Source organism: Rattus norvegicus, chromosome 12, assembly GCF_036323735.1.
Source record: "Rattus norvegicus strain BN/NHsdMcwi chromosome 12, GRCr8, whole genome shotgun sequence".
In the NCBI taxonomy this organism is placed as follows: Eukaryota; Metazoa; Chordata; class Mammalia; order Rodentia; family Muridae; genus Rattus; species Rattus norvegicus.
The window spans coordinates 51,719,216-51,737,817 of NC_086030.1; the positions used below are offsets into that span (position 1 = coordinate 51,719,216).

Here is an 18,602-nt window from a genome sequence, read left to right on the forward strand (position 1 = left end):
CACACATATATATACTACTCACACACCAACACAGACAAGCATATATACTACACACCAAATGCACACCACAAACTGACACATATGCATACATACCACATACAATAATACAGACATACACACATGCAGAGTATGTGGCAGAGGTTGTTGTTCTTGTGGCAAAGGAGGGAGGAGCCTCTATTTTAAAACAGTGGAAAGGCAATTAGGACCTCACTTCTGTGCAAGCACGCACTGCACACTGACCAAGCTCTCAGAGTGGGAACTCTGTGGTGCCAACAGGAAGGTATTTAAAGGACTGATGGCTTCATGTTATCCCTTCAGAAAACACCAGGAAAAGCCCAGTGCCCAGAATGCAAGCCAAAAGCAACAGGAACGGGTTTCCCAACCACACAGGGAGCTCATATCCCTGAGGGCAGAACGGCTCTTCAACCAGCCAGAGAAGGAGGGGCAAGCAAGCAAAGCCAGCCAGGGAGGGAAAAACATATGGTGAACACTTGCACACAGTGTTCAGACTCATTCAAAACCACAAAGCTAGGTCCTCAGTGTCTGTCATAGTTGCAGAAAATAAAAAAATGACAGCTGATCAGCCCCCACATATCACAAGGCTTGGAAAATGGCTTCCCTCAGGCATCACCACCAAAGAAAATATTCCACACACCACACACATACACACACACACATACACCACACAAACATATACAACACATATCATGCATGTACACAAATACCACAACATGTATATACCATACACATATGCACATACCACACACATACATATGTATACACATACACACACCACACAAATACATATATGCACAAAGACCACATTGTACATCATACACATGAACATATATATCACATGCATGCAGACATATCACACATGTATACATATTACATATGTGTATACAAACTACACACATACATATACAGATACCACACTCATTGCACATATATACCTATCACACTCATATATACATATAGATGTACAATCTATATATAATGTACATACATATACCACAGGCACACACACATATATGTGCACATTGAAATATAACATACACATAAACATACAAATATCCTTCTGGGGGCAGAAAAAGGGACTAACATTTGTATCAAAAGCTGTGCAAATACAAGACTCATCTGACTGGGTAACTCCATTTCCAGAGACATATTACAAAGGGTGACTGAGCCGTGACAGCAGTCAGACCAAGCTGTCCCTTCCAGGCTGGTGACATAGAGAAGCCACAAGTGCCTGCCAGGCCGGTACCATGAGTGGAAAAGGAACTATGGATACACATCCACAGCAGACCTGCTGTTGCAGCCAGTCACCCCAAGGATATCTGTAGACCCACACCAAAGACACAGACGTAAATAACACAGGACAACGCTCATCACACACGACCTACCGCACGCAAGCGCACACACGCATATCCACAAGCAGGTTCCAAGCAGGGGCACACCTCCTGCTGACAACTGGGCAATTCCAATTCTGTCTGAGCCAGTGTGCCTCATCCCAGCCCCCACCACATCAGGCTGACTTAAGTAAAACAGTGTTTAAGCAGCGTCTTTCAGAGCCACCATGAACACCACCCACGGCGTTTAGTCCTTAAACAGTTCTCACGGGCTCCTCTACAATGGATTGGCAAACAGGCTGAGATAGATGTTAGTGTGGGTGAATGAACAGAGTCCAGCATGAATGCAAGTCTCAGAGGATCTTGGAAGATACTGTGTCTGTGATGCTTCTACCCACGAGGCAGCAGATACCCTTCATCCTCTCCCCCTGCCCCCAGGCAACGCCTGCCCCCTACAGATGGAGCTTGTGGATGTGTGGATAGCTGGCAGGTAAGGATGCTCAGTTTGTGGCTGCTCTTGCCCAACACCCAGATAGCAAAGGGCCCCTCTGCCCTGTCTCACACAGGCATTCTTAGGTGAGGGTTGAAGCTGTGTGGCAGCCACAATGTGGTCCCTGGGATGGGTCCAGGCTAGCCCTTCTCTTTGCATGGTAGAGTTGCCACGTAGCCAGTGCCCCTGGAAAACTCTTGGCAGCAGCCGTTAACGTCAGAGCTGTTGGAAGCAGGCTCCTTGTAGGCCACCCACTTGCAGGGGAGCACCTGAGACACCCCAATATAAATAGTGACCGTGTGGTAATGATCTCAGATCCGACACAAATCTAAGTTGCTCTCTTAGCCTCAGTCACCTTGGATTGAGGTCTGATACCCTCTTGGGATTCAAATATCCTGGGGAATAGCCCACTACCTGCCTCAGACACACACCTTGTTCAGTTATAACCTCCTGTCTCCTCTCCTCCCTAGAATTTTGCTCTCATGAGGCCTGAGGATATAGCTCAGTGCGGAACATTTGCGTTTCCCAAGTCTAAAAGCCCTTGATGTTACTATGGTGCATACGGCCAGTGACTGTAGCTCAGGGATGATGCAGGATCCATCTAAAGTGGGCTGCAGTACTGGCTGGGAAGGGTAAGGAGAGGGGAGCTAGTTGCAGACTCTTACAGTCTGTTCTCGGGGTTGCAGATACCATGATCTAGCAGAGAATCATGCCAGGGAAATGTATGTCCTTGAGGAGCTCCCCTACCAGACAGACAGAATTCTCCCCCAAGCAGTCTGCATGTGCTTTGGCCAAACAGAAGCATGGATGGGCTGAGGGATTTCCATGAGGAAGGCTGGGAAGGTGGGAGGGCTCTAAGACTGACACCTGAACAGAGACACAAAGGCTCCCGTTCGTCGTTCGGTGGGAGCCAGGCAAGCTGTGCGGCCAGCAGGGTAAAGTGGCCATGGTGGAGAAAGAGCGGCTCAGAGGGAGAGCGCGGTGTGTGTACCTGTTCGGGATGATGGTTTGCAGCCACGGGTCTATACTCTGCTCCCTGTTCTCACGTCTCTGACCTGTGATTAATATGATGGCCCACACAGCCTTTCTAATTGACTCAATCCAATTAGAGGGACTCCGAAGTCTCCAGGTCAATTTTCATCCCTGTGATTGTAGAAATACCAGCTGCACGTCCCCTAATGAGGAAAGTCCTGGAGCCAATTAGGGGGGAAATGATTCTGCTGCGTCCATTAGGTTTAATAAAGGTCAGGACAAAAATCTAACGAAGACTGCTTTGGAAAGGCAGCTGCAGAGCGGGAGCTCAGACACTTGCTCCTGTGCTGTAAACTGCCTGCGTTTGAGGAGCAGGATATATGCTCTGTCAGGTACTGAGAATCACCACTAGCCCAGGACTCCAGCCCACAGAGGCTGGCTTTAACCTTGGAGCTGATTTTTGCAAAGAAGAAGAGTGTGAGACCCTCTTCTTTTTGTTTGTTGGTTTGGTTTGGGTTTTCTCTTTGTACCCTTGGCTGTCCTGGAACTCACTCTATAGACCAGGCTGGTCTCAAATTCACAGAGATTCACCTGTTTCTGCTTCACCTGAGCTGGGATCAAATGTGTGCACCATGGCCATCCAGATGAAACCCTGTTCTTATTCTGAAGAGCCACTTTGAGGAATTGTGTTCTAGGGGCTGGAAGGATAACAACTCAGTGGTTAAGAGCATTGCACAGGCATGAAGACGTGATTGGAGCGAAGACCCGTAGACAGCTGATGGGTTCAAGAGGAGCTTTGCCGTGACTGGGGAAACACAGTCCATCAATTTATACCAAAGATTGAGCAGTAATTGGTGCAAATGCCTTGGCCACACCCACTTTCTGTCTATGTAAGGAAACTGTTCATCTTGGTTTATGAGTCTCTGGGAGACTCCCTCCTGCACTGCAAAACCCCAACCCCCACCTCCTGCCAGGTGTGACAGCAACAGGTTGAACTGGTAACAAGAAGAAAAGGCTATGGTAGTGGGACAGCAGGGGTAGCAGCAGCAGCAGTGACAAGAGGCAGGGACAAGGGTAAAGAGACAAGGAGCAGAAACAATATGGCGAGGTGGGGGTTGGGGGGAAGTAGTGAGCAAGTCAGGGCAGGTGGAGAGTAGAGACTGGAAAAAAGAAGAGAGCCCTAGACAAGGAAGTATGGGTCCTGGCTGTTGGAAGAATTACACAAAGCTGCAAAGCTTTAAGGGCTAAATTCCTGACCTCCAAAGCCTGAGAGCTGTAACTCCTGTCATTCCGGGTCAAAGGATCCCAGCACCTAAGGCTTACTTGAGAGCTATGTCACCAGCAGTTGGCATTCCAGCTGCTCTGAGCTGTCTGCTGCCACCATTTATTTACTGTGGCTTGAAGCTGAGGGTCACAGAAGCTGCCAAGTACTTGGGCTGCTGGTGGTTAAGGCCCAGGGCTATAAGCCTCTGAGTGTCCAGAGAAATGCATTTCTACCTTCTGAAGGGCCCAGAGCCATAGGCATCTGGGTCTGCCACTCCAGTACCCAGGCCTCAGGAAATATAGGGCCCAGAATGCCCTGGAAGAGCATCTCCTTTCTACTCAGGATTCCCATCTGGATAGAGCAGAAGGACGGGGCCAGCTGTTGGTGACTTTCCCCTCTGTGTGCATTCATGCATGTTCTCCTGGTTCCTCTCAGGATGGGGCCGCATACGGTTAGATGAGCATTTCGATTATGAGGTGTCATAGTCCTCCCCAGCATGGATCTCAGCCTCGGTGATCAATCATGCCAGAGCCCATGAATATGTTAGCTATTGTGACAGAACAATAGGCCCTTGGAGACACCGCAGCCATATCCAACTTCACACAGTGGGTGGCGGCAATGGGCCCTGGACAGGCAGAGGCATCAATCATCCAGTGGGGTGGGCACTGGGTTTTTTAGACTTGGGAGGTGGATGGCTAATCTGGATTGTTGACTTGCTAAGACTTAGAATCACCCCTGAGCCTGTCTGTGAGGAAGTTTCTCGGTTGGGTTAACTGAGGAGAGAAGGCAGCACCATCACTGAATAGAAGAGAAAGCAACTGAGAGCTAACGTCCACCTTTGCATCCTGACCGGGGACACAGTGTCATCTGCTGTCTCACACCCCTGACACCATGACACCACCCCCCACCATGCTCACAGACTGCACTTCCAAGCGACAAGCCAAAACAAGCCTTTCCTTCCTTCCTCCCATAAGTTGTTTTTGTTGTCATAGCAATAAGAAGAGTGACTGAGACAGGAGGTGAGTGCAGAGTCCAGGGACACAGCACAGGAGTCCACCAAGACCTGGGCACAGCAGCTGCTGTCACTGAACATGCCAAAGACCCAGCTCTCCTGAGCCATCAGGGAGATGGGCTCCATACCTGGTTACCTTCGCTCACTCCTGACTTCCTTAGTCTTTTTTTCCAAGTACCCAGGAGCAGCTTTCTCTCTTTAAAAAGCTACTTTACGCCCACCTACTTTAGGAATGAAAAAAAAAAAAAGGTCACATTTGACCCTGACCCTCACCCCACAGGCAGTTCCCAACCGCCACTAACCATCCCTGTCCTGTCTGCCCCTTTCCAGTCTAAGCCACAGGCATCCTGTGATGGGCCAGCCAGCAGTGATGGCTTGCTACCAGTCATACCCACTGTCTTGCCATCTCTAGCTGGGGTCTGTCCTGACTCCTTGTTTTCTTCCAGACCATCTGGGCACTATGGGTGAGGGCTGCCCAAATTTCAGTGCGCCCTGGATCTCTCTGCTGGAAAGTCCTCTTCGTCCACACACATGTGCTGGACCCGGTGGTCATCTCAGGGTCACTGTGGGGAGCAGGAACATAGCCTGAAGGCTATGATCTGAGCAAAACAGCTTCCATGATTGCTACTGACTGCAGAGATGCCTGTTCTCTGGCGATTTCTAGAACTGCCCCCCATGTAGGAGCCATTTTCCATCATCTATTCTTTAATTCTAGAGGCCTGTTTAGAGAGCACTCACATTCGGGAAGACTGGAGATTCTCGAAGTGGACTAGTGGATTCTCTAAGATGAGGTACCTCAGCAGGGGGCTGCCCCACGGTTAAAGGGTCCTGGAGCCACACGGGTGTCAGATGGACGCAAATTGGGAACCTTGAGGGGAGGGCAGCTCACCTTGCTTCCTCTCCATGGGCCAGGCCTGGCTCCCACACCCTCTACCCTGTTGGGGATTCCTCCCAGGACTCTGGGTCCCTGGGGAAGTAGAGTCCCTCCCTGCAGAGCCCTTTGGAATCTTTAACAATGAAAACAGAGGGTCCCAGGCTCAGCCTTCCAAGCCTCAGCAGAGCTTCTTGGCAGTGGCCTGGCTCAGAGGAGTGCTGGCTTTCCTCCTGCCCAGCTCTGCAGGGTTGTGTGAGCATTGCTGTGTCAGCCCGTCCCACCTCCCTCCCTTCCTCCTTCTCTGATTTATTTTATCTTGCTGAAACTGTTGGTTTCCATGCAAGCTCCCCTAAATGCAGTCAGAAATAAAAACGTGATATACACGTGAGGCTCACTTGTGTGCTTTACACATGACTGGTGTGAGCGACACTCAGTCTGCAGCACTGGAGGCTGTGATTTGCACCCTCTTCAATCCCGTGTGCAGATTCCGTAAAGAATAAAATTTACCTCTAGGTGGAGCCACACTCTTGTCTCTTCCCTGACTGGTTAATCCGGCAGGGCAGGTCAGAACCACCCCTAGGAAGGTGGGTTCACCTTAAAGATAACTTCCCTGATGTAGAAAAAGCTCAAAGTGGCAGAATTGATATTACGAAGGATTTATTGTTAATAGAGTGGCCTTGTAGACGTAAAAATCACCAAAAAAGTAGAATTTTAGTTAAGGGGCGATGCTCTCCAAATACCCTAAAGATATGTAGCATGCCAACTAGGCCTGTTAGAGATAAACAAACTTACAATGCTAGAATGTAAATGTCTGCTCATCAAGGTTGACCAGCCATTCGACTCATTCCCAAAGAACACATCTCCTCATGCAGTGACACGGCCAGTGTTAAGTCCTGATCTGACATAAAGCTCCCAGCTCCCTTCTTGAGGAAAAGCACAATTCTGCCAGATGGGAAAGATAAGCCCAGATAACAATATTTGAAAAGAACAACACTGGTTTACTTAAGAAATTATTCTGGGGCTGAAGAGGTGGCTCACCGGTTAAGAGTAGTGGCTGTGGGGTTGGGGACTTAGCTCAGTGGTGGAGCGCTTGCCTAGCAAGCTCAAGGCCCTGGGTTCGGTCCCCAGCTCCGAAAAAAAAAGAAAAAAAAAAGAGTAGTGGCTGCTCTTCCAGAGGTCCTGAGTTCAATTCCCAGCAACCACATGCTGGCTCACAACCATCTGTAATGGGATCTGATGCCCTCTTCTGGTTGCCTAAAGACAGTGACACTCATAGTCACGGACATAAAATAAGTAAATAAATGGTTTTAAAAACATTATTCTGGCGACATCTTTGCTATGGAGAACCTCGCATTTGCCCAAGTGGCCAGACTTGCGGTTTCCTGTCTCTGTTTAAATTGTTCCAAGTGTAACCTGGGGCCAGGACCTAAAAGAAACTTAAGGATGACTGTAACGTACATGAGCTGAAGTTTTATTTTACAAACTTAGTAAAATCTATTAGTGGCCAACTTGTAATTGGCCGTTAGCTCCAGTTGGCCATGTGCTTTTGGGTGAAAAGCCTTTCTTTCATCTCTAAGTATGCAGAGAGATCTCCCAATGGATGGGGCTATTATTTCTATAACATCCCTTCCTGGAATTCCAACCCCTTAGCACAACCCCTATGAACCATGGGTTCTGCTGGTCGAACCGTCCATGAGTTCTGCCTGCCTTTGTGCGTTCTGGTTCAGGAAGATTCAAAGATTCCCTTTCTTCTTTTTATCTGGGATGCTGGTCAGAGACTAACTATGCATTTCGACTCCTTAATGCAGTCTCAGGGCTTTCTTCCCACCGTCTGGCTGCCCGCCTGTCACCGTACTGCTGACCTCTGTGCACGTTTAACTTCTCCTCCTTCTACTGATTGTGAAGTTCACAACTTACCTGTCCTTGCTTTTTCCTGTAGACTCTAAAGCTACCCAAAGCTTTCTTCTGAGCCTGCTCTTTGTCCTCTAGGAAGTCAGAGACTAGCACAGGCCTGCTACACACAGCCTCTCTTACTAGCACAAGTAGAGCCCTGACCACCAGCTTCTAAATGCAGTCTGATTTTTTTTCTCTTTTTGCGAACAAAACAAAGCACGAAGTAATGGGAACGTGGATGGTGAAACTAAGACTTGGGGAAGGCTGCAGTGAGGTGTATCACAGTAACAGGGCTACATGGATGCCGAACTTCGAAGGGACTTCGGGATCTGTGGCATGCATCCACAGTCAGCCCCACACCCCCGAGGCATCTCTGTCCTTCCAGATGCTCAAAACCGATATGGAGGGGAAGCTGTATGCCCTCTCCCTTTCCACTGCCTACCACCAAACATGGCTGGCCTCTTTCAGGATAGCTCAGAGTCTGAGGAGCAGGTCCACTCCCCACCACTACCTCCTCAACTCTTCCCTCAGCTATGTCTTGTCCTCTCTGTGTAGCCTCTCCCATCCCACAAGTCAGAGGCATCCCGGAAGAAGGTATCAGGAGCCTTGGAGTCTGGCGCTCTATGTCCTGCTCCACTGACTGGGTAAGTACCTTCCCATCTCTGAGGTACGGCCCCACAAACCTTGGGAGCATCTCAAGCTGCCCCAGAGTCTTGCACTGGTCAGTCCTTTGCCCATCACATCTTGCCTTGCTGTCCAGGCTCCTGTGGCTCACTGGAGTGTTTCCCTAAATGTCTTTGTTGTGATTAATGCTCCTGCCCTGGACCCTTCTGCTTCATTTCCTACCCCATCTTCCCCTTTGAAGGACAGGCTTCCTTTTCTCTAATCATCACCTTTTCTAGAAGCCAGGGTACAGAAAGGCAGGCCATCCTTTCCTTTTCCCATAGAACCTAGCTATGAGGTGATCAGCACATCTGTCACTGATGGCTCTGAGAGGTCCGGTGTCCTAGGGAATACAGAAGCAAAAGCTCAGGGCAAGCCTGTCTCTACATCTGGCTCACAAGGGTGGTGTAAGGGATCATGGCTGCTTGATCTCCATTCTTACAACCTCTCACAGTCTACCCTGTGCGAGGTCCCTGTGCCCAGTTCTGCCTGTCACCTCCACTGGGAGGCTGTTCCCATGCTCCCCTCACAGGGGCGCCCGTGTCTTCTGTGGATGTTCTGTGGATGTTCTGCCTTTCCCTGTAAAGGGTGTGTGAGCTGTTTCCAGTTAGCTGGAGGACCAATTCTCCCCACCGCGTCCACCTGGGCTCTAAGGATGAGACTTTCCCAGGCAACCTCACTAGCCAATGTGCATGACATGGAAAATGACAGTTTGGAGCACAGACACAGCGCTCCATCTGCTTTGATCAGCTGTAGGCAGAGCTTTGCTTTAAAAATGCTAGCAAGGACTCCCACTGGGCCTTTGTCTTGGCTGGGCTAACATAGTCTTCCAAGCAGCTTGAGTCCTCAGGCCCACCCTTGTAGACAGTCTTGGCTCCCCAGAGCATGCCAGTCTACTCACCCGCATCCCCAGTTCGATGTTCTCTGCACCATACACCTCCATGCCTGGGTCCAGGAGGCCAATGTCCCCGAAGTACTCCCGGTCCACCACAAATGAACAGCCAATCATGGCGGGTGTCCTGGGGAAGGAGAGATGCGGAATGAGGCTGTCACCAGGGTCTGGCCCAGAGCCCTAACTGCCTGTGAGACCACAACCTCTCGCCCCTTCAGTCTCCCCATGCTTCTTGTTCCTACTGACATCACTGTGCCTTGGGTATAGTGAGAAGCCATTTCTCCAGCTGCCCTGGACCTGTCCTTGCAAGCCTTAGGCTCTGGCAGAGCAGTTCAGACCAGAGTCTAAGAACTTGGCTTGGGCTGTGTGACTCCAACAGACAATGCTTTCCACAGGTCACACCTAGTCACCCTCCTTCAGGGTCATGTCTTGTTGGTGTGTGTGGATTCAGGGCTACATGGGACAGTTCAGTTGTGTGAGTTGTACACTACTCGGCTCCGTGAACCTTTTCTGATGTCAGGCTGAATGACAAGCTCTGAAGTTCCGGAGTATGCAGCTATGCAGCTGCAGAGAACAGACTGCCAGCTGCCATGTAATATTTCAGTGTAAACACACACACACACACACACACACACACACACACACACACTCTTAAAGATGGCAGCAAAAGGCCTTTCAGCCTTTTGTTGAAATCATGAATGGATACACTCATCATCTAGGTAGCAAAAATCCTTCAATGTCTGCCAGGCAATGGCGAGACACACCTTTAATCCCAGAAGCACTTGGGGGCCAGAGGCAGGTGGATCTCTGAGTTCAAGGCCAGCCTGGGTTTACACGGAGTAACCCTGTTACAAAAAACAACAAAACAAAACAACACAACCCATCAATGTGCATACCCAAGGAAAGAGTACATGGAGAAGCAAGATCGATAAAGGACCAGGTAAGGGTGGAGAGTAGCGGCCACCATCTTGATGGCACTTTGTGTGTGTGGATGTATTTATTGGTAAAGGGTGGAGTGTGCTGACCCTGCCAGGTAGGATGAAAAAACTGAGAAGACGTAGACCACAGGGACTGTGAGTCACACACACCCTGTGGCCACAGGGTACACGAGGACTGTGAGCCACAGAACACACTCTGGGCTTCTAGGCTTTGCATGAAAGGCTTCACCTTAGAACAAAGGCATCCCTCAGCATCCGAGCTTAGTCTCACCCAGGGCACAGTGCCTGATGCTGAAACCAGCAGAGGCTGCTCATGCCTTCTCCAGGCCCAGATCTTTCCAACACAAAGAATGAAAAGACGTTGGTGTGCATCAATTTTAACAGAAACGTTCTGCTCTTGCTGACTGAAGGGCAGCGGTGAACACGGTAGTATGAAAGAACGGTTGTCCTTTTGTTTGCGCTAAGATATATTTCGTTGTTTGCAAAGCTAACAATAACAAGATTTTAATAGCACCTTTGAATCTTAATAGCAGGTATTCAGTTTAACAGCAAGTACTTGATTGGTTAAGGTATGATCCCAATGTCCAACAGGTATGTCTCTCATCGTCTTAACAATGATAACAATTCCAGGATGGTTTCTGATGAAGAGAGGTGCCAAATTCCCCACCAAGGCTATTATAGCCGGTAATGACTTTTTTTTATTGTTCAGCTCCAAAATAAACAGGAACTTAGGAGGCCATGGTGCTCGAGCCAGGTGAGCTGATTTTTACTCGCATGAGGAATTCTTGCTGTGATTACAGAAAAGCAGAACCAAGCAATGCCTGAATGAGGTCTTCTCAGGTTGGGGGTGTGTCCCGATCATTTCCGGGGTGACCCCCGTTTCTGCAGCATTCAGAGGACACAGACACAGCAATAGGTCCCCGAGGGGGCCAGGAGATCTGTTCATCCCAATACCAGGTCATTTGCCTCTAACCCTGTCTTCTAGGCCTGCAAGCTCTGGAAGAACCCAGATGTTTCTGTTGTAGCATAAAAAGTGGATCAACCCTAATGGCCTCTGTAGCCGATTGATAAACAATGGCTTGTGCACAGCAGAATACTATTTGGCTATTACAGGAGTATATATGGCCACCAACGTTCAGGCCACATCAAGGAATGGCTAGGGAGAAACTGGCTTTTGGTGGGCATATTTGGGCCCTGGTTCTCAGGCTCCCTCACCTTTCCTGACTTCTCTCCTCCATACTTCTCTCTCGTTTCTGGTAGCTTTATTATTTGTGTGAAACTTGACGCCAGTATCCTGTTCTGGTTATATATTTGGAGAGTGCCGGGGTTGATTCTGAAGACCGACTGTAGCCATGGTGTGTTGATGAATCGGAAGTGTATTCCATGGGCACCTGACTTGCAGAAGCTGTGGCTCTGTGTGGTGGTCACAAGCAGTCAGTTCAGAATCAGTGTTCAAAATTGGGGAATTTCTGTTATTTCTCATCCCCAACCCAGCCTGTTACATGAACTCCAGTTTTCCATGGAAGGCTATAGAGGATGGGCATGGTAGTGTTTGACTGTGGGGAAGGTGCTTTTTCCCTAGGAACTGGCCAGGTTTTTTGGTTTCTTGAGCTTGAAGATAATTTTATTAGAGTTTTACAAGATAAATCTCAGGGCAGACAAATGCCCTTAATCCCAGCACTGAGGAAGCATAAACAGGTGGAGCTCTGTGGAACAAGGCCATCCTGATCTACTCGTCAAGTTCCAGGCCAGTCAGAGCTGCAGAGTGTGACTCTGTCTCAAAAGGGTGCTGTGGAGGAGGAAAAGGAGGAGAGAGAGGAAGAGGAAGAGCAGGAGGAGCAGAGGAGCAGGAAGGGGAAGGAGAGGAGGAAGGGGAGGGGGAAAGGGAGGGGAAAGGGAGGACCAGAGGAGGGGGAGGAGGGGAGGAGGAGGACCAGGAAAGGGAAGGAGAGGGGGAGGGGGAGGGGGAAGGGAGGGGAATGGGAGGAGGGAGGGGAGGGGCAGAGGAGGGGGAGGAGGGGAGGAGGAGGAGCAGGAAAGGGAAGGAGAGGAGGAGGGGGAGGGGGAGGGGGAGGGGAGGAGGAGGAGCAGGAAAGGGAAGGAGAGGAGGGGGAGGGGAAGGGAGGGGGGAGGGGAGGAGGGAGGGGAGGGGCAGAGGAGGGGGAGGAGGGGAGGAGGAAGAGCAAAGGAGTAGGAAGGGGGAAGGAGAGGAGGAGGGAAGGGCAGGAGCGAGAAGAGGGGAGGAGGGGGAAGGGAGGGGGAAAGAAGGAGAAAGGGGAGGAGGAAGAGGAAAAGCAGAGGAGCAGGAAGGGGAAGGAGAGGAGGGAGAGAGGGAAAGGGAGGGGGAGGGGAGGAGGAAGGGGGAGGGGAGGAGGAGCAGAGGAGCAGGAAAGGGAAGGAGAGAAGAGGGGGAGGAGAGGAGGGAGAGGAGGGGAGAAGGGAGGGGAGGAGGGAGAGGAGGAGAGGAGGGAGAGGGGAAAGAAAAGGAGGAGGGAGGGGAGAAAGGGAAAAGCCATGTCCCTTTGCCATTTGAGTCAAGACAGCATGACAGAGAAGCAGCCACTGGTAGGGAAGGCTTAGGGGAAGATCTAAAAAGCCAGAAGAGAGGGAGGACACACTTAGGCTTAGGCCAGTATCAGAAAGAGAGAGACAGAAAAGAAAACGGGCAGACCTGATAGAGCCTCTCTGTAGTTCTGTTGTAACCACACCAGGGTCAGGCTTTCCAAGAAGGGGAAATACATTATCTCATTAAGGGTTAATTATTCCTCCCCTCTCTTTAGTGTGGTGTTAGGTGAATCTGCCTTCCTGAAGGGTGGTCCCTTTAGCCAGGTCATTGACTGGATTAATTAAGGAAGGATATGATACCGCGTTTCCATCCACAGGCAGAGTCCAGTCTTTTGCAGGTCACACTTTTGAGGAACCAGCATAGATCTTCTCATGTGAGAGAAATCAGTCTTGGTCAGGAATAATAATCACTCCAGATCCTCAGCTGTGAGAAGCCACACTTGACCAGAAGGCATGGCTCCTAACAACACAGAGTAAACGCTGTCTGATCCGGCTCTTAGATTTCTCACCCTCCAAAGTGAGCCGGATTCCTCCCTGTTACTCCTGAGACTGAGTGGGTGAGGTGACAAGCGAAGGTTCTTCCTCCTCTGTTGCTCCTGCGGCAGCGCTGTGTGGAAGGTGAGATCTGCCCCCATCCCAGAGTGAGGGAGGTGAAGGCTGACAGGATTCTCCCCTGTTGCTCCTGCAACACTGTGAGGGAGGAAACCTCTGACAGGATTCTCTCCCACACTTCCTCGTATTCTAGAGTGAGGGAGGCAGTGTCTGACTGGATTCTCTGTCTCTTCTCGTGTGTCAGGGGAAGGGAAGCAATGGTGAATCCCCCCATACTCCTTCCTCCTCTTACTCCAGAGTTTAGGGAAATGAAGCCTAGGTGGATTCTCCCTGGACTCTCAGGCAGGAGAGACAATAATATCAAGACAGTGAGGCACACCAGACGTATCAAACCACCCCCAATGGCAAATCCACGAGGGAGAGGATGTCTGTCAGGATCCTCTCCTCCATGAATCCCCGTCCTCCAGAATAAGGGAGGCCATGTCTTCCAGGACTCACCGGGTCAAAACACTTGGCTTGTTCCTACAGTGAGCATTTTAAAAATTATCATTGCAAACACTTGTATATAAGCCTTTTTGTGGGCTGTGTGTTCATTCATTTTGAAAAAAAAAAAAAAAACTTGCCAGGAATAGAACGTCCGGATGGTACAGGAAGTTCCTACGTCTTTACAGGAGGCAGTTCTCCAAAGCGGCTTCCACCAGACAGGCACAAGCTTCTGTGTGTCCCGTCTCCTTAAAGTATTACTAGTCTTCCTTTTTTTTTTTTTTTTTTTTTTTTTTTGTAATGTGATATCTGTTGAGTCAGTCCCATTAGTTAGCTGGGTTTTGGCAGCAGGGTTAACAGCTCTAGGACGATTCTAATAAAGGAGTTTGGGAATCGACGTCCCTCAAGACTCAATCAGGCCATCGAGCTTGTTCCCTCTGTCTCTTGCATATCCAGAGCCTGGCACAAACCGTGGGAGATGCCTCCCATTGGGCCTCGGACTTCTTCTGATTTCTAAAATGTCACACGCGAAGCATTTATCTTGCTACTAATTGGGATCATGAAATGAATCTCAAATGAAGAAAAATAACCTTCAGACTGTCACTCTCTGCTTCAATGAGCCCCTGGGGGCCCATCCGTGGGCCTTGTGCTTTGAGAGGCTCCCTTGCACTGGTTTCGCTGCAAAGCCCAGAGCCCAGAGCCCTGCCCAGGAAATCACTGCAGCTCAAGCAACTCCAAGATCCCTGGTCCATCTCCGAGAAAGCAACCTTGAGGAGCTAAGAGGTTTGGGGAGATGGCGCTTTGCCAGCTCTGAAAGCTCCTTATTCTTGGCATTGTAAAGCCATTTCCTCTGAGATGATGATTTTGTTTGCTTTTTTTTTTCCTTTGGTCCCCCCTCCCCCGCCCCCAGTTCCTCGCCAAATGATTTCGTCTCACGATGCTGAGTTCTGGATTTACTACTAATAGTTCTTTGCCAGTGGAGAGGAGATGAGCAAGGCATTTCAATGAACTAGTTCTTCAGTCTACAGGGTCGAGCTGTGCACCAGTTCCTAGGAGGCCTCAGGAGACCCTCCCACAGGAGCCATTGGTCCAAGGGATCACAGATGCTTGCAGTATTCTAGCCAGAAGGTGCCACTTTTATAACAAGGTGGTTATCTCACCAAGTCCCACAACACTGCAGGGAGATAGGGCGAGGTGCACAACAGAACCCTGGGCCCAGTAGGACCTGGAGGTGTTCATTTACTCCAAAGACAGTTCCGGAACCCAGGCGGGTCCCCAGGAGAAAGTGGAGCAAGCCACCAGATGTAAGGGTGCAGATTTCCCAGGGGCTCATCAGGTGGTGTGGTGGGAGATGGGACTTACCAGAGGAAGAGCCTGACAACTACAGAGACTGTCCTGCTGGGAGCAGGCAGGTGAAAGAAATCTGATTGAGTGGGGGGTGACACCAAAACCAGTAGGATGACAGGTAGCAGCAGGGTTTCCCACAAAACACTCTCCCATGACCCCCGTTAGGCAGAGCCCATAATTCTTTTGGATGAGTGGGGCTCCCAGATCTTATGAAATGGTTGAACTTCCTCTCCTTGAGTTTAATGAACCAATTCAAACAGAAAGAAAATGCTCTGCCGGGTAATGTGAGGTCAGGGTATTACCCTTCCTGAACACAGTTCACAGCCATGGGCTGTCCTCTCCGCCCATACTCAGGGCTCCACTGTGGCTGCCTCCTCTGCTCTCCGCTGCCATCTGCTTTTCTGTGTCTCTGTGTCTTTATCTCTCCCACCTCTCTGTCTCTCTCGGTCTCGTTCCTCGCTGTCTCTGTCTCTCTCTGTTTCCATCTGTGTCTTTGTCTCTGACCTTCACTCTTTCCTTTCAGTCTTTGTCTCCCTCTGTTGCCGTCTCTGTCTTGCTTTTCTGTTTCTGTCTCAGTGTCTGTCACTCACTCAGACTATCTGTCTGTCTGTCTCTGACCCTGCCTTTCCATTGCTGCTATTCTAGTCTCTCAGTCTCTCAGTCAGAGTCTCTCTCTCTCTCTCTCTCTCTCTCTCTCTCTCTCTCTCTCCCTCCCTCCCTCCTTCTCTTCTTCTCCCTCCCTCCCTCCCTCCTTCTCTTCTTCTCCCTCCCTCCCCCCGCCTCCCTCTTTTCCCTCCTCTCCTTTTTCCAAGATCACACAGCCAGACCACAATCTAATCGACCTGGTCGTCATTCTAGAGTTGGATCTGAGCCAGCCTTGTCCATGTTCCCTGACCAGAGCTATTCTGTAGTCCTGGCACTCCCTGCTCCTGTGGGGTAGGGACACATTTTTTTGTTTTGTTTTGTTTTTAAGTCTGGGGCAGACTGGGGCTTCTTCAAGCAAACGATCCTCCCTCGGGTCCTGAGCCATCTTTGGTGGAACTTCCCAACCCTCACACTGATCCTGGCTTACCTGATGGGTGCTGACTCGTCACCTCGGTCCAGCCAGTCCTGCGGAGGGATGATGTACATGCACCACAGGCCCCAGTTGTAGCCGTGGGCAGCGCTGGCGTACTGCTGCACCTCAAATGTGCTGTACTTGATGTTGTCGATGGCTGGCAGGATGATGCGTCGGCGGTCCTCCTGGATCCGTGCAAGGGCGGGCTCAGCCCTGGGAAAGGAACTGGCAATGAACAAGAGCCTTCCCGAACCATCAACAACCCAAGGAAGGAGCCCCACTGGCCGTGAGTTCAAACCCTGCAGTTGGGCCTGATATCTAGCTGAGCACAGGACCCAGTCATGGCAGACTTGGACTACTAGGAATGGCTAACCCACAATATTGCCCTGATCCAAGCCTGCAACCTGTTGACTGGTCAGTGCTAGGCACAGGGACATCTGAAGGTTCTCCATGGGTCAGGTAGGGCCCTGGGGCTATACAGAGAGACTTCTTAGCCTAACCCTACCCTTCCCTCTATTCCTGTATCTGTGGTAAATATGTCCATTTTCAAGTGTCAACGGAAGATCTGTTGTAGGCCACACTTATTGTAACAGATTGCATTCATAAAATTAAAAAGAAAAAATATCCATGCCTTGTGGCGCTTACATATACTGTGTGCAATGCACAGCCTACACAACAGACCGTGGTTAGAGGGAAGGAAGATGATGAGGCTTGGGTAGAGGATGCGTGGGAGGGGAAAGGTACTGTGAAAAACAGGAAGCTGTGAGTGGGGTGAGCTCTGCATTCTAGATGATATCCAGTGTGGAGTGCTCTGGGTACTGAGTGGGAGGATGCCAGGCAGTGTGGACGGACAGTCCACAGGGACAGAGCAGCTTTACCAGCTGGCCACACATGCCCAGTGTGCATGGGGATGGAGCATGTCAGGAGGCCATAGGAGAGAAGGGCAAGAGAGCCTCTAAAGGCAGAGGCAAACGGCCATAGTAGCAGGTATTCATTCCATGACAGCAGCTGGGCTGTTGCCTGTGCAGTATCTTGGAGGTAACAGGGACAGCCCTAACCTTTAAAGACATTATCTACCACAAGGACAAGGTCAAAGACATGTTACCTACCCACAAGGTAGAGGGCTGTATCCAAACTGGGGTTCACCTAAGATCTGAGAGTTAGGTGACTTCTGGGTCAAGGATGTCGTGCTACAGCAACAGAAGGATGAGGAGTGAGGGCAATATGGGCCCATCCCCTTATCCTGTCAGGAGCCTCTATTGACCTAACTCCTCATCAATGAATAAACAAAGCCCACCGGAGACATTGCAAGTGCCGTTCCTGCCAACGCACAGGATCTGCAATAAAGGCCATGCCTTCTCCAGAAAGCAGGGTTTCCAATTATGAAAATAAGAATTGTGTAGGTTAAAAAAATTGCATCTGACTGATAAATTCAGCTCTCCCAAGCGCCTACCATACTCAGGGAGCTGATGGTGGACATTGTTGGCTGTTGTACAGTGCACGACGCACACCACAGTACAAGGTGACTCTAGTGGGAGGGTAGCTGGTGACACAGGATTGATGGTATAGGATTTGAGGAGGTGATGGAAAGGTGAAAAAAAGAAGAGCTGCGCCACTGCGGCAGAGGAGGGAGGCATGGGAGTGTGGTGAGCAGAAGGAGGTGGGTCTGCCAAATGCCTGCTGAACATAACCAACCAAGTTGTAGTTGTAGAGTAGGTGAGAGAGTTGGGGCATCATGGTAGCCAAACAAGAGAAGCTGCTTCCATGCCATGCCTGTCAGACAGGCCAAACCGGGGTGAATCAGGAAATGCTGCTCCACCACCAAGAGCTAAGAGATATCCTGAAACCCTCAGTACCTGGGGACCCTCAGGGATTCTGGGACCACACACGGGTGGATAGTTCCACACATTTGTGCAGTGAGCCCCTCTGTAGCTCTCAGGCCCCCAACTCCCAGGTTGACACCATAACAAACGTCTCTACTTAAAAAATGAGTTGGTGGGCTAGCGAGATGGCTCAGAGGGGAGAGGAGCTTGCTGCCAAGCCTGGATTCGATTCCTGGGACCCACAAGGTAGAATTGATCCCTCTAAGTTGTGTTCCGATCTCCACACATACACTATGTCATGCTAGTGTGTATATGCTCACAATAAATGAAAAACAACTTAAATTTCCTTTTAACAGGTGGGAGAAGGGCTGGAGAGACGGATCAGTGGTTAAGAGCACTGTCTGTTCTTCCAAAGGTCTTGAGGTCAG

The 18,602-nt window shown here is 50.1% G+C and overlaps 1 protein-coding gene across 5 annotated transcripts in view; it reads right to left on the bottom strand.

Annotated features, from left to right (window-relative positions):
- The window catches only part of Galnt9 (polypeptide N-acetylgalactosaminyltransferase 9), a 78,213-nt gene that overhangs the window by 9,040 nt on the left and 50,571 nt on the right, over positions 1-18,602 (bottom strand). For 3 of the 5 annotated variants that reach the window (XM_008769333.4, XM_063271393.1, NM_001122644.1), the window contains exons 5-6: positions 16,367-16,564; positions 9,419-9,536 (exon numbers count right to left, since the gene is read on the bottom strand). In XM_008769333.4, the coding sequence (XP_008767555.1) occupies positions 9,419-9,536; positions 16,367-16,564 (316 nt within the window). Of the gene's footprint in view, positions 1-4,308; positions 5,309-8,537; positions 8,619-9,418; positions 9,537-16,366; positions 16,565-18,602 lie in introns of those variants that run through there. The other 2 variants (XM_063271394.1, NM_001107151.2) reach the window with 2 other exon arrangements.